This window comes from Camelina sativa, chromosome 8, assembly GCF_000633955.1.
Source record: "Camelina sativa cultivar DH55 chromosome 8, Cs, whole genome shotgun sequence".
Lineage (NCBI taxonomy): Eukaryota > Viridiplantae > Streptophyta > Magnoliopsida > Brassicales > Brassicaceae > Camelina > Camelina sativa.
This window is the reverse complement of record NC_025692.1, coordinates 24,801,694-24,819,675: the sequence shown is the minus strand read 5'-3', so window position 1 is coordinate 24,819,675 and position 17,982 is coordinate 24,801,694. Positions and strand designations below refer to the sequence as shown.

Here is a 17,982-nt window from a genome sequence, read left to right as displayed (position 1 = left end):
AACTTTCAAATCTAAGCGAATCGCTAAAGGGTCCCCAAAGGATACATCACCACTAAGTTTAAGTTGAACATGTTTACAATTTTTCTTGCTTATTTCGTCCCCCACCCAACAATAAGACAAACCAAATAAATGTTTTATATATATATATAGAAATTGTGGAAATATCACTTTTCTTCTTTAAGTAAAAGGCTGACAAATTTTAATATATTATAATTAAAAAAAAATTGTTTTCTAGCAAATAAGTGAATAAAAATCTCATTATGAAAGTTTATAATAAAGACATCTGAATTAAGCAGAAATGATTATACTACTGCACTCACCTGCCACCACAAATGTTCAGTAAAATGACCTTTAGGATATATTATAGAAAATTTCAAAACACTGTAATTAGCATAAAGTAACTAGTCTTATACTCTTATGTGATGTGATAACGTTAAAGGCGTATACCGTTCACAAAATTAATGTTTGCGGACGGTTCTCAAAACATCAGTCTGGTCTTAAATCACAATATTTAATTTTGACAGTCCTATGATTAAAAAAAGATAAGAAAAAAAGACAAGTTTCCAATTCTGGTTAGTGGTTACGGATGAACTGAGAAGTTTAACTAGAATGATTCATGAATCAACAACATCAGATCCTAGTTGATGATATGCGAAACAATTATTGATGTGTGATGGGTGATAGAAGAGGCCGTGGTGGGTACATGTATATAAAGTTCTATAGCAAATTTAAATATTAATCCAACTTATGCTGTATACGAAGTACAAAGGAAACGTTTCATAATAAATAAACGAAGTTTCATGCCGCCCCCACATACATTCAAAACCCCTCTTACAAAATTAAATGGGATATTGAATAAGAGACACTGATACCAAAATTATTATGTTACCTAAATATATATAGCCCAAGAAAAGGATGTCTCACTTCACATTTTTATTTGGCTCACGTTTTTTCCACAAATACTTTTGGGTGCAAGTGTGCAACATAACCAAGTGCTTACATTCTATGTACTATATGAATATGTAACAAGAAAATTACCATGTCGTATTTTTCCCTAGATGATTAGTTTGATCTAAGATGAAATCTCTTCAGAAAATTTGACCATCCTACGGTGATATGTATCAACTAGCACAAACCACTATCATATGTATCATGGTCATCTGATCTAATTCTACACAAATAAATAATAATAACCCCACCTTCTTTTACAACGTAACATCGGTTAAGATTTGTGCATGTATGGTTAATTAGTTCCTCAAATATTAGGGTTAGGATTTGAGAATTGTGATTTCGGGAGAGAAATCGACTTTAATTATTTCGAACGAAATATATAAAAAACAAAATGCTCAATCACAAACCTAAAATAACAAACATAATTACAGAACCACTAAGTCTTGAAATCCTTCATTTAAATCCAAACCTCTAAAGTCTCTCAAAAATCGACAAATCTCAAAACTGTCTCATCTAACATTGCGAATGTAAAAATCCTGTCGTTTCACTTTCAATAAAACGTCATCAAACTCACATGGTATGCCGTTTATTAATAAAGTCAAAATTTACAGTATTACTATTATCCATTACTAGTGGGCTTTTAAGCATTTGGCCCTTTTCTNGGCGTACTTGAATGAGGCGAAGAGAGGTATCGCCGTCGCCATTGCTCTCTTCCTCCTCCTTCTTCTTTCTCAAGCTCTCACAGATTTTGAGAAAGAAGAAGGAGGAGGAAGAGAGCAATGGCGACGGCGATACCTCTCTTCGCCTCATTCAAGTACGCCGATAGTCTCACCGTCGTCGGAATCTCCTTCTGCACGGCGTTGGTCTGCGAAGCAATCTCATGGATCCTAATCTATCGCACGAGCTCTTACAAATCGTTGAAATCTTCCATTGACAAAGCCTCAAAGAAGCTCGAGATGATGAAGACTGATAACACTTCCTCAAAGCTAACAGTCAAAAAGTCGAAGACGAAGAAGATAGATCGCGTTGAATCCAGCTTAAAGGAATCGAGCCGAGATCTATCGCTCTTCAAGTTCAAATCTGGTGCCGTTGTGGCTTTGGTTCTCTTCGTTGTGTTCGGGTTGTTGAACTCGCTTTTCGAAGGAAAAATTGTAGCGAAGCTTCCGTTTCATTCGATTACGATTGTTAGGAAGATGAGTCATAGAGGATTGAAAGGCGATGATTCCACTGATTGTTCCATGGCGTTTCTGTATCTGCTTTGTTCTATTAGCATAAGGACTAATCTTCAGAAGTTCTTAGGCTTCTCTCCGCCTAGAGGATCTGCTGGTGCTGGTGGTTTGTTCCCTATGCCCGATCCAAAGACGAATTGATCAGGTCTTGAATCTGATCTGATGATTTGGGTTATAATAATAATAGCTCAATGTTGACTCTAGTGTGGTTGTTTTAGTTAAGCACTTTTTTAAAGTTTTGATTTTTGAGTTTTCTGTAGTATGTTGTTTTGGTTTTAAAAATTCGTTTTTTATGATCTGTTCGCTTCTGATGTAGTAACGATGCAGGTCTTGTGACTGCTGTTTTCTTAATTCTGACTGCAAAATCTCAGTCTGGATCTTTGTGTATTCAAAACTCCTTTTCATATGCTAAGTTTCATGCGTTGACATCTTTCTGATCATGTGTAACACCAAAGTTTTGATCTTTGTGCATATGGAATTGTTATGGAGAGATTGAATTGAGAGGTTCATGAAAGATGTAGGTAACTGTAGTAGACATGGATAGTGGTTTTGTTTAATGTAATGCGTAATGTACAGTAGAGGCTCAGGTCATGTCTTTTAGCAATGTAAGAGTAGACTTGTTAGGAATTGAATATTTGCTGCATGAACTTCTGTAAAGATAGATGCAGGCTTCCTGCAGCTAAGTGATAAGGATGCCATGTCGGACTTGGTTAGCCTTTTTGTGTATATTGATTATAGAACATAAAGATGTCTTTAGCAAATGGAAAGTTAGAAGATTCAGAGAACTACTTTGCACAAAAGATTTGCCTTCCGGATACTTTCCTTTAAAGTACTATTATCAACAAACCAAAAAAATCAAGCCCGCGAAGGAAATGAGAATTGCATACAAATGTACAAACTCAAGAATCTAATCACAAATCATCACTTAAGTCCCAGTATGGTTGATTTGTTGCGTCTCTGATACTGAGTCAGATATACCTGAATCAGCTCCTTGGGATCTTCTCAACTTGGCAACAAGAACCCACATATTAGCAAGTTCATTCTCTAGATGCGCTTCTCTTTCTTTCGACTCTTCTACTGTTCTTTGTAGCTCGGCTTCCCTCTGGTATTTTTCAACTAGAGCAGCTTCAAATGAAACTTCACGTTCCTTGCTCATGATCAGTTCTCTCTTCAGTTCCATCAACGAGCTGTCTTGCTCTTTTCTCTTTGTATGATTTTCCCTCCTTCCATTCCTCAGGTTTCCTATCTTGCCCCGTGGTGTAACAGAGCCCTTATGCACTGCTGCCAGATCAGCTGCTAGTCTCTCGTTGTCATTCATAAGTCTTGCTACTTCCTCAGACAATGCCTTAAGCTCAATAGCAGCCGCTGAAGCAAGCTCTTTCGCATATGAACTCTCTTCCGCAAGTTTATTGTTTCGGAATTCTAGTTGTTCCTTCACTTCACTTAGCTCTTCAGTTTTCAGTCTAAGCTCTTCAATCTCAAATGCCTGTTATGTCTCCGTCAGAATATAATGTTAAGATTTTCATATATCAAAATAGAAAGATCAGCGAAAAGAAATGTTCACAGTAAAATGTTGTGAATCATATGAGAATTCCACCTGTGCTTCTATGGCTTTTTCTTCGTTTTTGTTTGGGGATCCAGATGATTGTTGCATGTGACTTGTGACAGAGCTGATATCTCCCAGTTCCAAGGCGTCAGAGAGCTGCTGCTTCAGGTTTGCAACCTCTTCTTGCAACTTTTCACATAAACATGTCTGCAGAAAAAATGTTTATCAGTTACAGATTTCTCTGACATGTCTGCACACTAGCAAATACACTGGGATTTGGGAGAAAGACAAGGTATTATCTGACCTTTTGGTTGAGTTGTTCCTGAATGATACGATTATCTGCAGCTTTAACCTGTAAAATTAAATTAATACTGAGTTAAAGGATTCCTTACAAATCCATTTTGAAACAATTTTGTTAATGTCGTTTTTGGCTTAGTACTAACGGATCATATCAAGGTGAATAAGATTATAGTAGCAGGCAGGTATATAGCAACGCAGTATAGGTGCAGTATTAATCAATAGATGGAAGTACTGTATAAAAAGAGAGAGTTTCAGCACCTCGAGTTCAAAACATTTCTCATTTAGTTGAGCCCTCATTTCAGAAACAGCCTGAAGATAAGAGAAAATTGACTTGAAAAAATCCAACATCACCGATAATAAGTGCCAGAACAAGAAGCACAAGACCACTGTGTGATGTTTGAAAAAGATAACCCACCTGCACGATATCAGATTTATCCAATTCATCTTGTGATGCTATTACAAAATCCAAAATTTGTTTCCCCAACGTAGCCATCTGGTCATTCTTTGCCTTGATGTCGCCATTGAGGTTTTTAATTTCCGCCTGCATAAATCCAAAGACAACAACCAGGAAGATAAATATCTGCAAGATATGATCGAACATTTATAAGATGATGATCAGAGCGCAAAGATTACTTTAATGTCTTCATTTTGAGGGGCTTTGGCAGCCTCTCCTGACAACAATTTAAAAGACCTTGATTGTTGCGCCATCTCCTCAGATAAAATCTTTTGCTGTTCCCTCAGTAATTCCATCTGGTCAATCATTTTCATTCTAGTCTGGGAACAAGTACACAACGTCTTATAAATTGTACGTACTTGTTTTAGAAAAAGCTCAGTAAACTAATTGATGCAAAATGGAATGGGGTATCAGCTGAGAAAAAACTGTAAATGTACCTCAGGTGTCTCAATCTCATGAAAACTGTCTTCATGAGCTTCTTTATTTTCCCTAGTCTCTAAGAGTTGATCCGCTAATGCAGAGTCTTCTGTAAGTCTAGTTTCTGTATGAAAATTACTGCCTTCTCCTTGAGGAGTTGACGGTGTACTGTTGGACTTGACCACACTCGACTTGTCACTGACTGATCCCCCGAAACTGTCGTCTTTTTTCTGATAGTAAAACAGTTATGAAAGGTTAGACATCGCCATATCCAGACAAAAAGAAAGAAGAAAATCGAAGTAAGAGGAAATGAAGCTGTATGATATCTCAAGCACACCAGAAGCATAAGTCTTTCGAAGCACAGAGTGCCAGATAAATGATGTGCAGGACACTGTTTAGTGTTTACTATAGTATGAGGCTACGATGTTGAGGGAAATGCTCGAAATTAAACAAAACCAGCCGNCTGGTCAATCATTTTCATTCTAGTCTGGGAACAAGTACACAACGTCTTATAAATTGTACGTACTTGTTTTAGAAAAAGCTCAGTAAACTAATTGATGCAAAATGGAATGGGGTATCAGCTGAGAAAAAACTGTAAATGTACCTCAGGTGTCTCAATCTCATGAAAACTGTCTTCATGAGCTTCTTTATTTTCCCTAGTCTCTAAGAGTTGATCCGCTAATGCAGAGTCTTCAGTAAGTCTAGTTTCTGTATGAAAATTACTGCCTTCTCCTTGAGGAGTTGACGGTGTACTGTTGGACTTGACCACACTCGACTTGTCACTGACTGATCCCCCGAAACTGTCGTCTTTTTTCTGATAGTAAAACAGTTATGAAAGGTTAGACATCGCCATATCCAGACAAAAAGAAAGAAGAAAATCGAAGTAAGAGGAAATGAAGCTGTATGATATCTCAAGCACACCAGAAGCATAAGTCTTTCGAAGCACAGAGTGCCAGATAAATGATGTGCAGGACACTGTTTACTATAGTATGAGGCTACGATGTTGAGGGAAATGCTCGAAATTAAACAAAACCAGCCAACAGTAGAAGTTTATCAAAGCCAGATAAATTCTAGAATCAAATGTGTACCTTAAGTTTTAACCAATTCAGCAGGCCATGCTTCCTGGTCTTCTTTTCTTCTCTAAACGCATCATCTATAGTCTCAGGAGTCCCTTCACGAGAAACATATAATTCAAGGTTCTCATCATCCATCAAGTCCCGCCTCTTGTAAGGTAGGTAAGCAAGCTGGCCATGGATTGTCAAGTAAGATCAGCCAAAACAAAAATAATAATTGGCAGACATGCTGTTGGGAAATGAGGATTTATGTTTTATATCATTTATTAAAATATCTAAATCATCCTGATCAAAGGACAGGTGAAGGATGTACAAGGCTTAAAAGTGATTTTACCTCTTCTTCTCCAAATGAGTGTCTTCTCCGAGGATCAGCACGATAAGACAACCGCGATGTTTGTGAAGTTTTAGTAGACACGAGAATTAATTTTGTAAGCCGTTGGATTCGACTCAAGAGAGTCGCTTTAGCCTCTTCCTCTTCTTCTAGCTTTTATAATTACATCAAAAGAAAAGAATGCAAATCAAATTTCAAGTTTCTAAAACTGAATCGCGATAAAGTAAAGTATCATCGGTCTGTTGCAGACATTTAAGGGAATAGTGACAGAAAAACATACTTTCTGCTTTAGGAGAACAATATTATCTTCACTGATATCCTTTAACTGAGAAACTGGTTCGATTCCTTGTTTAAGCTGTTCCAACTCCTCCTTCAGTTGGCGAATCTCGTATTGGTACTTCTTGATCAATGATTTCTCATCAATTATCTGTAATTTATATTGTTAGAAATCCAGAATGAACCTTCAGTACAGAATTACACTGAGCTGAAATATAGATGTGAGTAACACCTTGTTCCGTGCGGCCTGAATCTCGATATGCTTAGCACGATGGGCAAATTTCAATGTGTTGTGTGTTTCTTCGGAGTTGCTTGATGCAGGAGTCAGCGTACAAATAAGCTATCATATCCAGATGGAACAACCAATCAGTAAACTTTATCATAGGAATTGTTTTATACTGCCTATGTTCATGTTGTGTGTGGCATTTATTGCAACAAGACGCTAAAATTGATATCTAACGACACTTACAGATACACGTCCATGACCACTCAGTGAGGACTGAAGCAGCCTGGTTAATTTAGAGTCCCTATATGGTACATGACTAGCCTTCCTATCTGTAAGCTTTGATATCACCTGCAAAATTGCAAAAGGACGATCCAACTTCAGCTGTTGGGAGGTGACTTAACATAATGACTGGAAGGCAAAAACAAAAACAAGGTTTTCAGCTGTAAAGGAGAGAAAAAAAGAAGACGCAGCTATGGGCAGATCTATTTCCAAAGAAAAAAGGCAAAGAAGTTCTTAAATTCGACTAAACTTCAAAAAATTATGGTTGCTTGGAAAAAACAGTGATAACCAAGAACTCACAGTCCCTAGAGTCAGCAAACTTTTATTTATATAAGACCCTTCCTTGCGCCTTAAACCACTGGTTTCAGCCTTTGAGCTCTCAGAACCTGCCAGGTCAATGAGGTTCTGCAGGTATAAGTGACATTATGGGCAGTTAATCAGTTGTTTACCTTTAAGTGTTCACAAAGTGAAATAATAAACAAAACTATAACTGAACATAATATCACGGGATAAAAACAAAAGATGTTATACCAGCTGCGAGAGGTGTACAGCTCCACCTTCGTTATTGTCACCTAAGGGACTACTCTCTATGGTCTGCAACCAAACCAGTTATAACATCTTTCAGAAACGGTACAACTTTACTGATAGATATGAAAAGAAAGCCAAACTCTTTAGCTATTATACTTAACATTACTAAACCACTTGGTTTTAATAAGTATGACAGAGATTGAAATACTGTTTAAAAGAAGAAAACATTGTTCAATTTGTGCTGAAGACTAGAGAAACAGCTAGGATTTATCAGTGTTCAGAACTTAAGGAACACAAAACTGGTCCTACGTCCCAGTTAAACAACACAAAAATATGGTGACAACAAACTATAATCTTGATTTTATTAAACCTAATGATAATTTGGCGATAACCCAGGAATCTGAGATAAAACATTTTGAAACTAAAGCCAAAAGCATTTAAAATATTTTATATGATTAAGAATCAAGTATCTATTAAGGCCATGGTCAATATTTGAGGTCAAGAATGAATTTAACCACGCATTAATCATAGTATGGTGAAAGGTTCGAAATTATTTGAGCTTCTGTGAAATTGCCTATAGAAAACTTCATTAGTCGAAAAGTGGCAGTGCCAAGAATGCTTGGATGAAAATGCTTAGAGTTGGAGAGTGAAGTGTAGCCAAATGTATGATAATATAAAAGAGCTATATAATTCCTTGCAAATTTTCTATTGATAAACAAAATTGAGAATTGAGATGGATGAGGGGAAAGAAATAAATCTCTCCATGCTTTGAAAGAGAAAAGTAAACATACCAGGGTAAACATTGTATGGCTCCGGCTGCTGAGCAGATTAAAACTTGTGGATCCAATATGTCGGTGCTCTGTCAGTAAATAAATTTCTTTTATCAAGATGACTTGCATAATAAACATAAAGAAACTACTGGAATCAAGAAAGAGAAAACTAGTCATTAAAATTGCTATATCATATCACACAAAAGGAACCGCAAATGGTAAATGGAAACACGTTCTGACAAAGAAATCTTAAGATAAATTTACAATGACCGGGAGAGTCTTTGCTGGAATCGTTAGGTTCTAGAATAAGCCTTTTATTATAGAGAAACATGGAAGTGCCTACCTTCTCCAGCTGCTATAAGAGAAAGCGCATGAGCAGGGGATAGAACAACTTCTTCTTTAATCCCTTCAATAAAGGTTCCCTACAATCGACAATAAAGAGAGGTTCAGTGTATAATTTTAGAGGGAAAGACACAACACTTTAGAAGTAGTACAGTATAGTAATTTCTTAGCCCATACAATAGTCAACAGGTTTAATTCTAGTATACTTGAATACGAAATGTGACCAAGAACATTCAAATATTGATAATCAGGCCACCTTTTACATTGAATTTGCATGATCCCCAAAAAATTTAACTTTAAAAAAATGGAACAAGTACATCTAGCCGAGAATAGATGTGACAGGTTTTAGGATTCTATGATGAGCACTACACTCACAACAAATATATATATGAGACAGTGAAATCAGTACTATGCATGTCACCAACAGAAAGTAAATAAGAGGATCAAGTACTGAAATAGGTACCTGCTCATCTTCTCTGATCCTCAAATTCTGCCCTGCTGGGTTCAATAAATCATTGACAACCTGAAGTAAAATGAACCTTAGTACTAAGAAAAATCAAAGGCAGAATCTGACTATCATTCAGCACCACTGGTGAAGTTGACTAAAGGGAATGGAGAGATGAAAAGCATGTAGTGAGTAGTACCTCATTATAAATTTCAAAGTAGGAAACACGTAGGAGAAATTCTCGTTTTGGAGTCTGCAAGAAAAAAATGTGTGATGTAGCTAGACTTTGGCCAGGGAATTCGCCAAATAAACATCCTAATAAGTACCTCTTGTATAATGCTGAAGGCATCCTTAACGGCTAGTGGTATAATACCAGGAGATCTTTGGTCCCCCTGAAATTTGAAGCAAACAATACTGTCTTTATGACATAAAATTCTTCTTAGGTCATGTACATCTTTAAAGTCACACGTAACATGGTCTCTAGAATGAAGTAAATAAATTAACCGACACTAGGGCAGGACCATGTATCGATCATGGGCGTCATAAGAGACTACTAGGTTGCAGAGTGTCTAAAGTAGAGAACTAACCTAAAGAGCGCAGCCATATGCTAACTACAGTAAAATAAAAGGGTTAATAGGGTCAACAGAGCAACACTAGCTAGAAGGAGAATAATATCCAATAAAAAGACACAACATTTTAGGATCTAAACATCGAGTTCCATTGCTAATCGTTATGGATACTATATGAGAGGAACTTTTCTCCTCAACTACTCAGTGATTTAGCCAGTAACGAAGGAAGAGGTAAATGACTCTCTGACAGAGAAGCATGTCTGTGATGACACATTGAAGTACATTGTACAAGGTAGTAACCTAATAAGTTGTATTATGATAACTATGAAAAGCAAGGAATATCATGATTAGTAAAATCTTACATGCATAGTGTGAGTTTTTCCACTACTTGTCACTCCGTATGCGAAAATGGTCCCTGTGGTTGGATTAACATTTAACACTCAAAGTCACTACATTAGAATCAAATTGGCAAAAAGATCTAACTCAAAAGTATTCTAGAAACTAGAACAAGCACTAGATACAGTTTGGCAACTCAAAGATCTTATTTTTGAAATGAATGGTCATGCAACTGTTCATGATACTGTAGCTCGGGGTAAGCTTTGATACTACACATATCTTTTTAAACTGTAAAGAATAAAGTCTTAACTAGACCGGTCAGCCAATACAAAGTGTTTAGTCCATACCATTGATTCCCGCCATAGCACCATTAACGACATGCTGAGCAGCAACATCATAGACATGGCGTGTTGTGGTCGTAGGCCCAAAAACACGATCTGCAAGGAAAGACAGAACTTTAAGAAACAAAATGGCTAATCGGAATTTGACATCTAGTTTAATTTAGCCTTCAGTTCATGGTACAGAAAACTCATGAAGGATAGTCAAACAGGTAAGACGACTAACCATAGGCATAAGCTGTTGAATGATTATTCTCATTCCGGACAATAGTTTCCCCATCAGCATACCACGCAACCTCCTCCCCTTTACGGATTTCCTTTGGACTAAGTCAAAGCATAAAACCAATGTCAAAAAAAATTCACAGAACAAAAACCATCAAACATCAGTAGTTAGAATCCTACAAAATCGAAATCGCAAGTTCCAAAATTCACACCTGAGGGGACGAAAACGAACAGTGACAGTGACATTTTCTTTGGACTGCAAAGGCTTAGGCGGTACCTTCCCTGAATATTGTAACAGAGGCTTGCTGCTTCCTAGAGGAGATGAAGAAGTAGGAGAGCTATAGCTATTATCATCCACAGATGTCTCAGGATAATAATGTTTTGATGAGGAGGTTGTTGCTGAAGAAGATGCAGTAGGAGACTCAACAGCCTTCAACTTGCTAAATCCAGTATTCCTAGACTTGGATACTCTTTTAGATCCTCCCATCAGAATACCAAATTCAAACCTTCCCGAAACTGAAAGCAACTGTATATAATAACTCTTTTTTAATCAGCAAAAAAAAAAAAAAAAAATCATGCTTCACGAAACTCCAAAACTGTAATTCAAAATCTTCTGAGAGAAACTCATAGAGCAAATAGCGAAATTACACGAAAGCATTAGAATTTGGGAGTATTAAAAGCTCTTAATTGGTAAACGAGTAAAGAGAATCACACAAATTGCAGAGATTAAGAAAAGACTTGGATAACACAAACGGGGGATTTACATTACAGAGGCAAGTGGGAGTACCTCAATGGCAGGCTCAATGTAGCATCTGCATCGCCGCCGCTAAAAAAAGCCCAATCGCATGCAAAAGAGAAGAAACAGGATTATATTTACTATGCGAGAGCTATAGAGAGAGAAGAAGAGGAAGCATCTCTAATTAAGTAATTATGATTAATTAGTTAGATGATTGCGATTTGTGTAAAAAGAGTCTTTACTTTTTGTTAATTAATAGTAATAATCAATCCCCTCGCTTGCCTTTGAAGCGATTATTATACTACACCACCTTAATCTTATAATTTTTGGATTTCATATGATTCGATTTTTTCTCGTAAACTGTAATCACTAAAACATCATTAAAGAAACAGAGAGGATAGAGAAGAAGAGTATACGTACACTGTAGAATGTACGTATTTTGCTTTCACGCATGTTGTAAGAAACGCTAAAATTATCGTATTCTTTTCTTTGTTAAAGATTAATAAATAAATAAAACAAGCTACGATTAACAACAACAACAAAAAAAAAAAAGTAATTATATATATATATATATATATACAACTTCTAAACTTTTCTCGTATATCATTATTATTGGCTCACTATGATTAGAGAAATATGGAAGTAAATTAGTCACACCAAATGAAAGAAGATATGGAAAACTGTATTTATGGTATGGTGTGCAATCAGAGAGTAACAAAAAGATTATGGAGAAATTAATTGTTGATAAGTAGCAAGTGATTCTTATATGTGGATATATTTTCTTACATACATAAAATAGGTTTTGGAAAGAAAATAAATTATTATTTTTATTCTGATCTTGTACTTTGATCTTTTAATGGATTAACGAGGACTTATACAAAATGATGAGAATAATGAGTAAAAAGTAAAAACATCTTTACTAGTAATTCATTTAACTCTCTATTTGGATCACCAATGACAGATGTCACATGTAAATTTACATAAAAATATTGTATTCCTCTATACATACCTTAGGATTTTTTTATAACTTTTATATAAAAAAAACTTCAAATTTCTCAATGAATACATAAATGTGGTAGATCAAACAAAAGAGTTTTTTTTTTAATGCTAATTAATTTTTCTAAAGTATATATTTTGATTGGTTCCTTTTTGTTGCAAGTGTGGAGCTTATGGTTAAAAATTAAATAATATGAGATTCTTTTTTCATATCTATGTGCTTGTTTATTAATTCTAAAGAGTGAAATTCTCAAAATTGCCACTATCCAATTTTTTTTTAATATAAATTTAACATTTTTAAAAATTAATTTCAAAGAAACACATTTGGTTTTTTCTAATATTTTTCTCTCCTTTTTTAAAAATAATATTATCAGATCATAAAACTTAATCAACACCCAAAAATAAAAAATAAAAACTTGCAAAGGTTTTAGTTGTTTCCAATGTTTTTGGATTCCAACATATTAATTTGCCCGCCGAGGAAAAAAAAAATGAGTAACACAGCTCTAAAGTCCAAAAGAGCCCATCTATTTTACTACTACTCTCACACACTCTCTGCAAAACTCTTTCGATTTCAAAACTCAAATTCGAAGAAGACAGAAACCCCCAAAAAAAATCAAAAATCAAAAAATCAAAAAAGGTGAAATCGAAGAAGAAAAAGGCGAAAAGCTTGAATTGATGGAAGACGACGATCAGCAGAAGGCAACAGATCTAGTACAAGAGCTTGTTCTTCGCCTTGTCTCCCAAAACCCTCAAACCCCTAATCTCGATCCCAATTCTCCCGCCTTCCTCAAAACCCTCCGTTACGCCTTTCGTATCCTCTCTAGCCGCCTCACTCCTTCCGTTTCCCCCGACGCAACCGCTATAGCCGAGTCTCTCAAACGCCGTCTCGCTACTCAGGGTAAGTCCTCCGACGCGCTCGCTTTCGCCGATCTCTACACTAAGTTCGCTTCCAAGACTGGTCCCGGTAGTGTCAACAATAAATGGGCTCTCGTTTATTTGCTCAAAATCGTTTCTGATGATCGCAAATCTGCTATTAATGGCCTCGATTCGTCGGTTTTGTTACCTAATTTGGGGATTGGTGATGGTTTTTTCCGCGGTGGAGAGGCTAAGAAGAAGGATTGCAACAATGGGGTTTTGTTGGTTCGTAAAGATCCCGAGAATTCGCGGGATGAGGCGTTTAGAAAGTATGCGGTTTTGGTTAAGGACGAGAATGAAGTGAACGAGGAGGTTCTAGTTAGGGATGTTTTGTACGCTTGCCAAGGGATTGATGGGAAATCTGTGAAATTTAACAGTGAGATTGATGGTTACGCTGTGCAGGATTCGGTTAAGGTGCCACGAGCTACTAGGGTAATGGTTCGTATGCTCTCTGAGCTTGGCTGGTTGTTTAGAAAGGTTAAGACTTTTATTACCGAGAGTATGGATCGGTTTCCAGCTGAGGAAGTTGGAACTGTTGGGCAAGCGTTTTGTGCTGCATTGCAAGATGAGCTCTCTGATTATTATAAGCTATTGGCTGTGCTCGAAGCGCAGGCTATGAATCCTATTCCTTTGGTTTCTGAATCTGCGAGCTCAAGCAGTTACCTTTCTTTGAGGAGGTTGTCGGTATGGTTCGCGGAGCCTATGGTGAAAATGAGACTGATGGCTGTTTTGGTTGACAAGTGTAAGGTTTTGAGAGGTGGGGCGATGGCTGGGGCTATACATTTGCACGCACAGCATGGTGATCCGCTTGTTCATGATTTTATGATGAGTTTGCTTCGATGTGTGTGTTCTCCGCTGTTTGAAATGGTTAGAAGTTGGGTTCTAGAAGGGGAGTTGGAAGATACTTTTGGTGAATTCTTTGTCGTTGGTCAGCCGGTTAAAGTCGATTTGCTTTGGAGAGAAGGTTATAAGCTCCACCCAGCGATGCTTCCGTCTTTTATTTCACCGAGTCTAGCTCAGAGAATTCTGAGAACTGGGAAATCGATCAACTTTCTTCGTGTTTGCTGTGATGATCATGGGTGGGCGGATGCAGCTTCAGAAGCAGCAGCTGCCTCTGGGACAACGACTAGGCGAGGAGGTCTCGGGTATGGTGAAACGGATGCACTTGAACATCTTGTTATTGAGGCAGCAAAGAGAATTGACAAGCATCTCTTGGATGTTCTATATAAGAGATATAAGTTTAAGGAGCATTGTCTTGCGATTAAGCGTTATTTACTACTTGGTCAAGGTGATTTTGTCCAATACTTGATGGATATTGTAGGGCCTAAGCTTTCTGAGCCAGCAAATAATATAAGTTCATTTGAGCTAGCTGGGTTTCTTGAGGCTGCAATACGAGCATCAAATGCGCAGTATGATGACCGTGACATGCTAGACAGATTGAGGGTGAAGATGATGCCTCATGGAAGTGGAGACAGAGGCTGGGATGTATTCTCATTGGAATATGAGGCAAGGGTTCCATTAGATACCGTGTTTACTGAGTCTGTTTTGTCCAAATACCTGAGAGTGTTCAATTTTCTCTGGAAGTTGAAACGGGTAGAGCATGCTCTTATCGGAATTTGGAAGACCATGAAACCAAATTGCATCACTTCTAACTCATTCGTTAAGCTCCAAACTTCAGTGAAGTTGCAATTGCTCTCAGCCCTGAGGCGGTGCCAGGTCCTTTGGAATGAAATGAACCATTTTGTTACTAACTTTCAGTATTACATCATGTTTGAGGTATTGGAGGTGTCATGGTCTAATTTCTCGAAAGAGATGGAAGCTGCTAAAGACCTGGATGATCTCTTGGCAGCACATGAGAAATACCTGAACGCCATTGTTGGAAAATCTCTTCTGGGTGAACAGTCACAGACCATCCGCCAATCACTTTTTGTCCTGTTTGAGCTTATATTACGGTTCAGGAGTCATGCAGATCGTTTGTATGAAGGAATTTACGAGTTGCAAATAAGGTGAGTTTTGTTTAAAAATTTATTTAAAATTCAAACAAAAGTAGACTTTGAACTTTTTCTAAAACATCTTCCTCCGATTTTAGGGTCACAATTTGATTTCTCATATCATTGATTTCCTGCAGATCTAAAGAATCAGGACGAGAGAAAAACAAATTGGAAGAGCCAGTCTCATGGATCAGTGAGGGTAGGAAGGGCTTAACACAGCGTGCTGGAGAATTTCTTCAAAGCATGAGTAAAGATATGGACAGTATTGCAAAGGAATACACATCTTCACTCGATGGGTTCCTATCTCTTTTGCCTCTGCAACAATCTGTAGATCTCAAGTTTCTCTTCTTCCGGCTTGACTTCACTGAGTTCTACAGCCGGTTGCATTCCAAAGGATAAGAAAGTTGAAAGAGTAGCAGGTTTAGTTGAAAAGCATAATGCACAATAACAAGAGAAGAAGACATGATCTACGTCTTTCACTAACCGCTGACTGCAGCATGGGCTCCTGAACCAGGGATGCAGAGGTCCTTTACTTAAAATCTAGATGCGTGGAAGAATCTGTTTCTTAGTTATGAGACTGCCTCATAGATTTTTTCTGTCTTTTGCACAGATTGTTTTTCAATGGCTTGGTTCAAAGTTTAGGATTGGGAAACAGATTCTTTGTTGTTGGTAAATTAGGGAAGGTTTGTGTTTTGAGTTTGTGCTATCAGTCTGATCATCTCCAGCTTTAGTTTTTTTTTTCATCCATGTGGTTCACTGATTTGTATGATTTGTTTTGTGACTTGGTTGATATAAGAAGGAATCAGTTGCTTCTTCATAAGTGTGTATTTATTTCCTTACTGTGAAAGGCTCCAAACTCTGTATTTTCGCTCTCTAGAAGCTTCTGTGAGATTGAGCACGAGCATTAGCTCACATTGATTTTGATGACTATGCAAACCTTTCTCTTGCAATCGAAAATAAGCTTTTGAGGGTCGCAGATGTGATGCTCATCATCTTCTCATCCCCATAAATCTCTGTGTATATGAAGCAGATGAGTTAAATCAAACAAGAGTTTTTGGAATGAGTTACACAGTATCGAAATTTAAATCATCTTAAGGAAAAAAAAAAAAAAGAATTCGTCGCCTGAGAGATTCGAACTCTCGCGGGGAAACCCCATGTACTTAGCAGGCACACGCCTTAACCACTCGGCCAAAGCGACTTTGTTGTTCATTTAACCGGATGTAACTTATTTATTATTTTAAAATATATTATTCTGTATGACATTTATTAATTAATTCATATTTACTTTATTTTGCGTAACTAAAAAAAATCTAATGAATCTTAATAGATTGTTTCAATAAAAAATAATAATACTAAAGAAAATTTCAGTGTCAAAAATATTTCGTCGTCAAATGTCTCAATAAGAAAAATGTAAAAAAGTAGTCTTCAATCCTGTAAAATTATATACATTAAAAAGGTGAAATTTCTTAATTATCAAAAAAAAAAAAGTTTGAAATTGTATATAGATAGTAAATAAAGGAAAGAAGAAAACTGACTGTACATATCAATTGAAGACAAAAAAAAAAAAGGAAGGGGAAAGTGAAGATTAGACATATTTGTTGATCAATTCTCTAACTTCTTCAATGACAAGCCATCCTTTGTGACCTCCTATCACCTCCTCTTTCATCTCATCTTCCTTCCATAACTGCATTCACCATTATAATATATTCATTTACCTTATCTATTTACTCATTGTCAAATGCATCTCTGAAATTCAAAACAATTAGAATAACAAGCAAGCATTATTACCTGAATGGTGGGCATTTTCTGCATAATACATGAACATGGAAATTAATTCAGATAATTGGCACATACCAACGCAGAAGAAGAAGATGAGGAAGAGAGTAAAGAGTGATTGTTTAGGCATCTTACCGAAATGTCTCCACGTTTCACCAGTGTTTGAGGGACCTTGTTTACATCCACGTAGTAAAACTTTGCTCTGTTCAACAATTTCACTATCAGTTCATGACATAATAAAAAAAAATTTAATAGCATTCTTGTGAAAATTGCTATAAGCTTACCGGTTATTATATTCTGCCGCCAATTTCTCCAACTTAGGCTTCAAGTAAATACATTTTCGACACCAAGAAGCCATCCTGCCCATAAATATTCTCACCATTAATTCTTCATAAGCAAACATATATAGAGCCTGTAGAAGTATCAAGAACTTCCATTTGAAAGTAGTTGAGTTGTGAAAACTACATTATGATTAATCGTGAAAAAATGTAATCAAACAAGAAAACTACGTCATGATTGAACTTTTTATGCAGCTTACGAATTAGAACCATAATCTTTTTACCTATAATGTTCACAAATTTGGACCATCGAAATGTGAAGTCCGGAATCATGGTATCTTTTTGCATATGCTCTGGACCGGGCATGTCTATAGATAAGATACCTATATCTCTAGAATAAGGAGAATATAATAAATGATATATTTGGTGAGTATGTTTATACCATTCGATGATGATAGGCTGAGAGAGTTGGCGAGCGTGAGAGAGAACAGCATCAAGCTCTTCAACGTTGTTAATGGGTTCCATCTCCACAGTCGTGAGCTGATATGTGTTTGATGACCAGAAGGCTTTTCGTCTCCACTCTTTCTCCATATGTGACTTCCCAAGCTTTTCATTACTGTGAACCCTCCTCACACAAAACCCACACTTCTTCTCCAAA

The 17,982-nt window shown here is 36.8% G+C and overlaps 3 protein-coding genes, 1 non-coding gene and 1 pseudogene across 4 annotated transcripts; 2 read left to right on the top strand and 3 right to left on the bottom strand.

Moving 5' to 3' along the window:
- LOC104708438 lies at nucleotides 1,701–2,612 on the top strand (annotated as a pseudogene).
- On the bottom strand, nucleotides 2,961–11,542 carry LOC104708437 (kinesin-like protein KIN-7L, chloroplastic). The gene is made up of 24 exons (XM_010425012.2): nucleotides 11,420–11,542; nucleotides 10,845–11,158; nucleotides 10,637–10,734; nucleotides 10,420–10,509; nucleotides 10,099–10,151; nucleotides 9,494–9,559; nucleotides 9,367–9,420; nucleotides 9,186–9,245; nucleotides 8,724–8,802; nucleotides 8,402–8,469; nucleotides 7,614–7,676; nucleotides 7,383–7,487; nucleotides 7,047–7,151; nucleotides 6,810–6,917; nucleotides 6,582–6,728; nucleotides 6,305–6,454; nucleotides 5,986–6,141; nucleotides 5,502–5,711; nucleotides 4,660–4,800; nucleotides 4,442–4,567; nucleotides 4,285–4,335; nucleotides 4,031–4,078; nucleotides 3,778–3,933; nucleotides 2,961–3,666 (listed from the first exon to the last, which is right to left on the bottom strand). The coding sequence occupies exons 2-24, from the start codon at nucleotides 11,117–11,119 to the stop codon at nucleotides 3,106–3,108; spliced, it is 2,970 nt and encodes a 989-aa protein (XP_010423314.1). The 5' UTR covers nucleotides 11,120–11,158; nucleotides 11,420–11,542; the 3' UTR covers nucleotides 2,961–3,105.
- Nucleotides 12,874–16,085, top strand: LOC104708436 (gamma-tubulin complex component 3). Its single transcript, XM_010425011.2, has 2 exons — nucleotides 12,874–15,285; nucleotides 15,408–16,085. Exons 1-2 carry the CDS (start codon nucleotides 13,040–13,042, stop codon nucleotides 15,667–15,669), a joined length of 2,508 nt encoding a protein of 835 aa, XP_010423313.1. The 5' UTR covers nucleotides 12,874–13,039; the 3' UTR covers nucleotides 15,670–16,085.
- TRNAS-GCU lies at nucleotides 16,387–16,468 on the bottom strand. Its single transcript has one exon. It is a non-coding gene; the product is annotated as a tRNA-Ser (tRNA).
- Nucleotides 16,771–17,981, bottom strand: LOC104709906 (thioredoxin-like 3-1, chloroplastic; the record flags this gene model as incomplete). Its single annotated transcript, XM_010426447.1, has 5 exons — nucleotides 16,771–16,954; nucleotides 17,059–17,076; nucleotides 17,182–17,248; nucleotides 17,331–17,405; nucleotides 17,767–17,981. Coding segments are annotated over 5 exons (474 nt in total), but the record flags the coding sequence as incomplete, so codon positions are not given.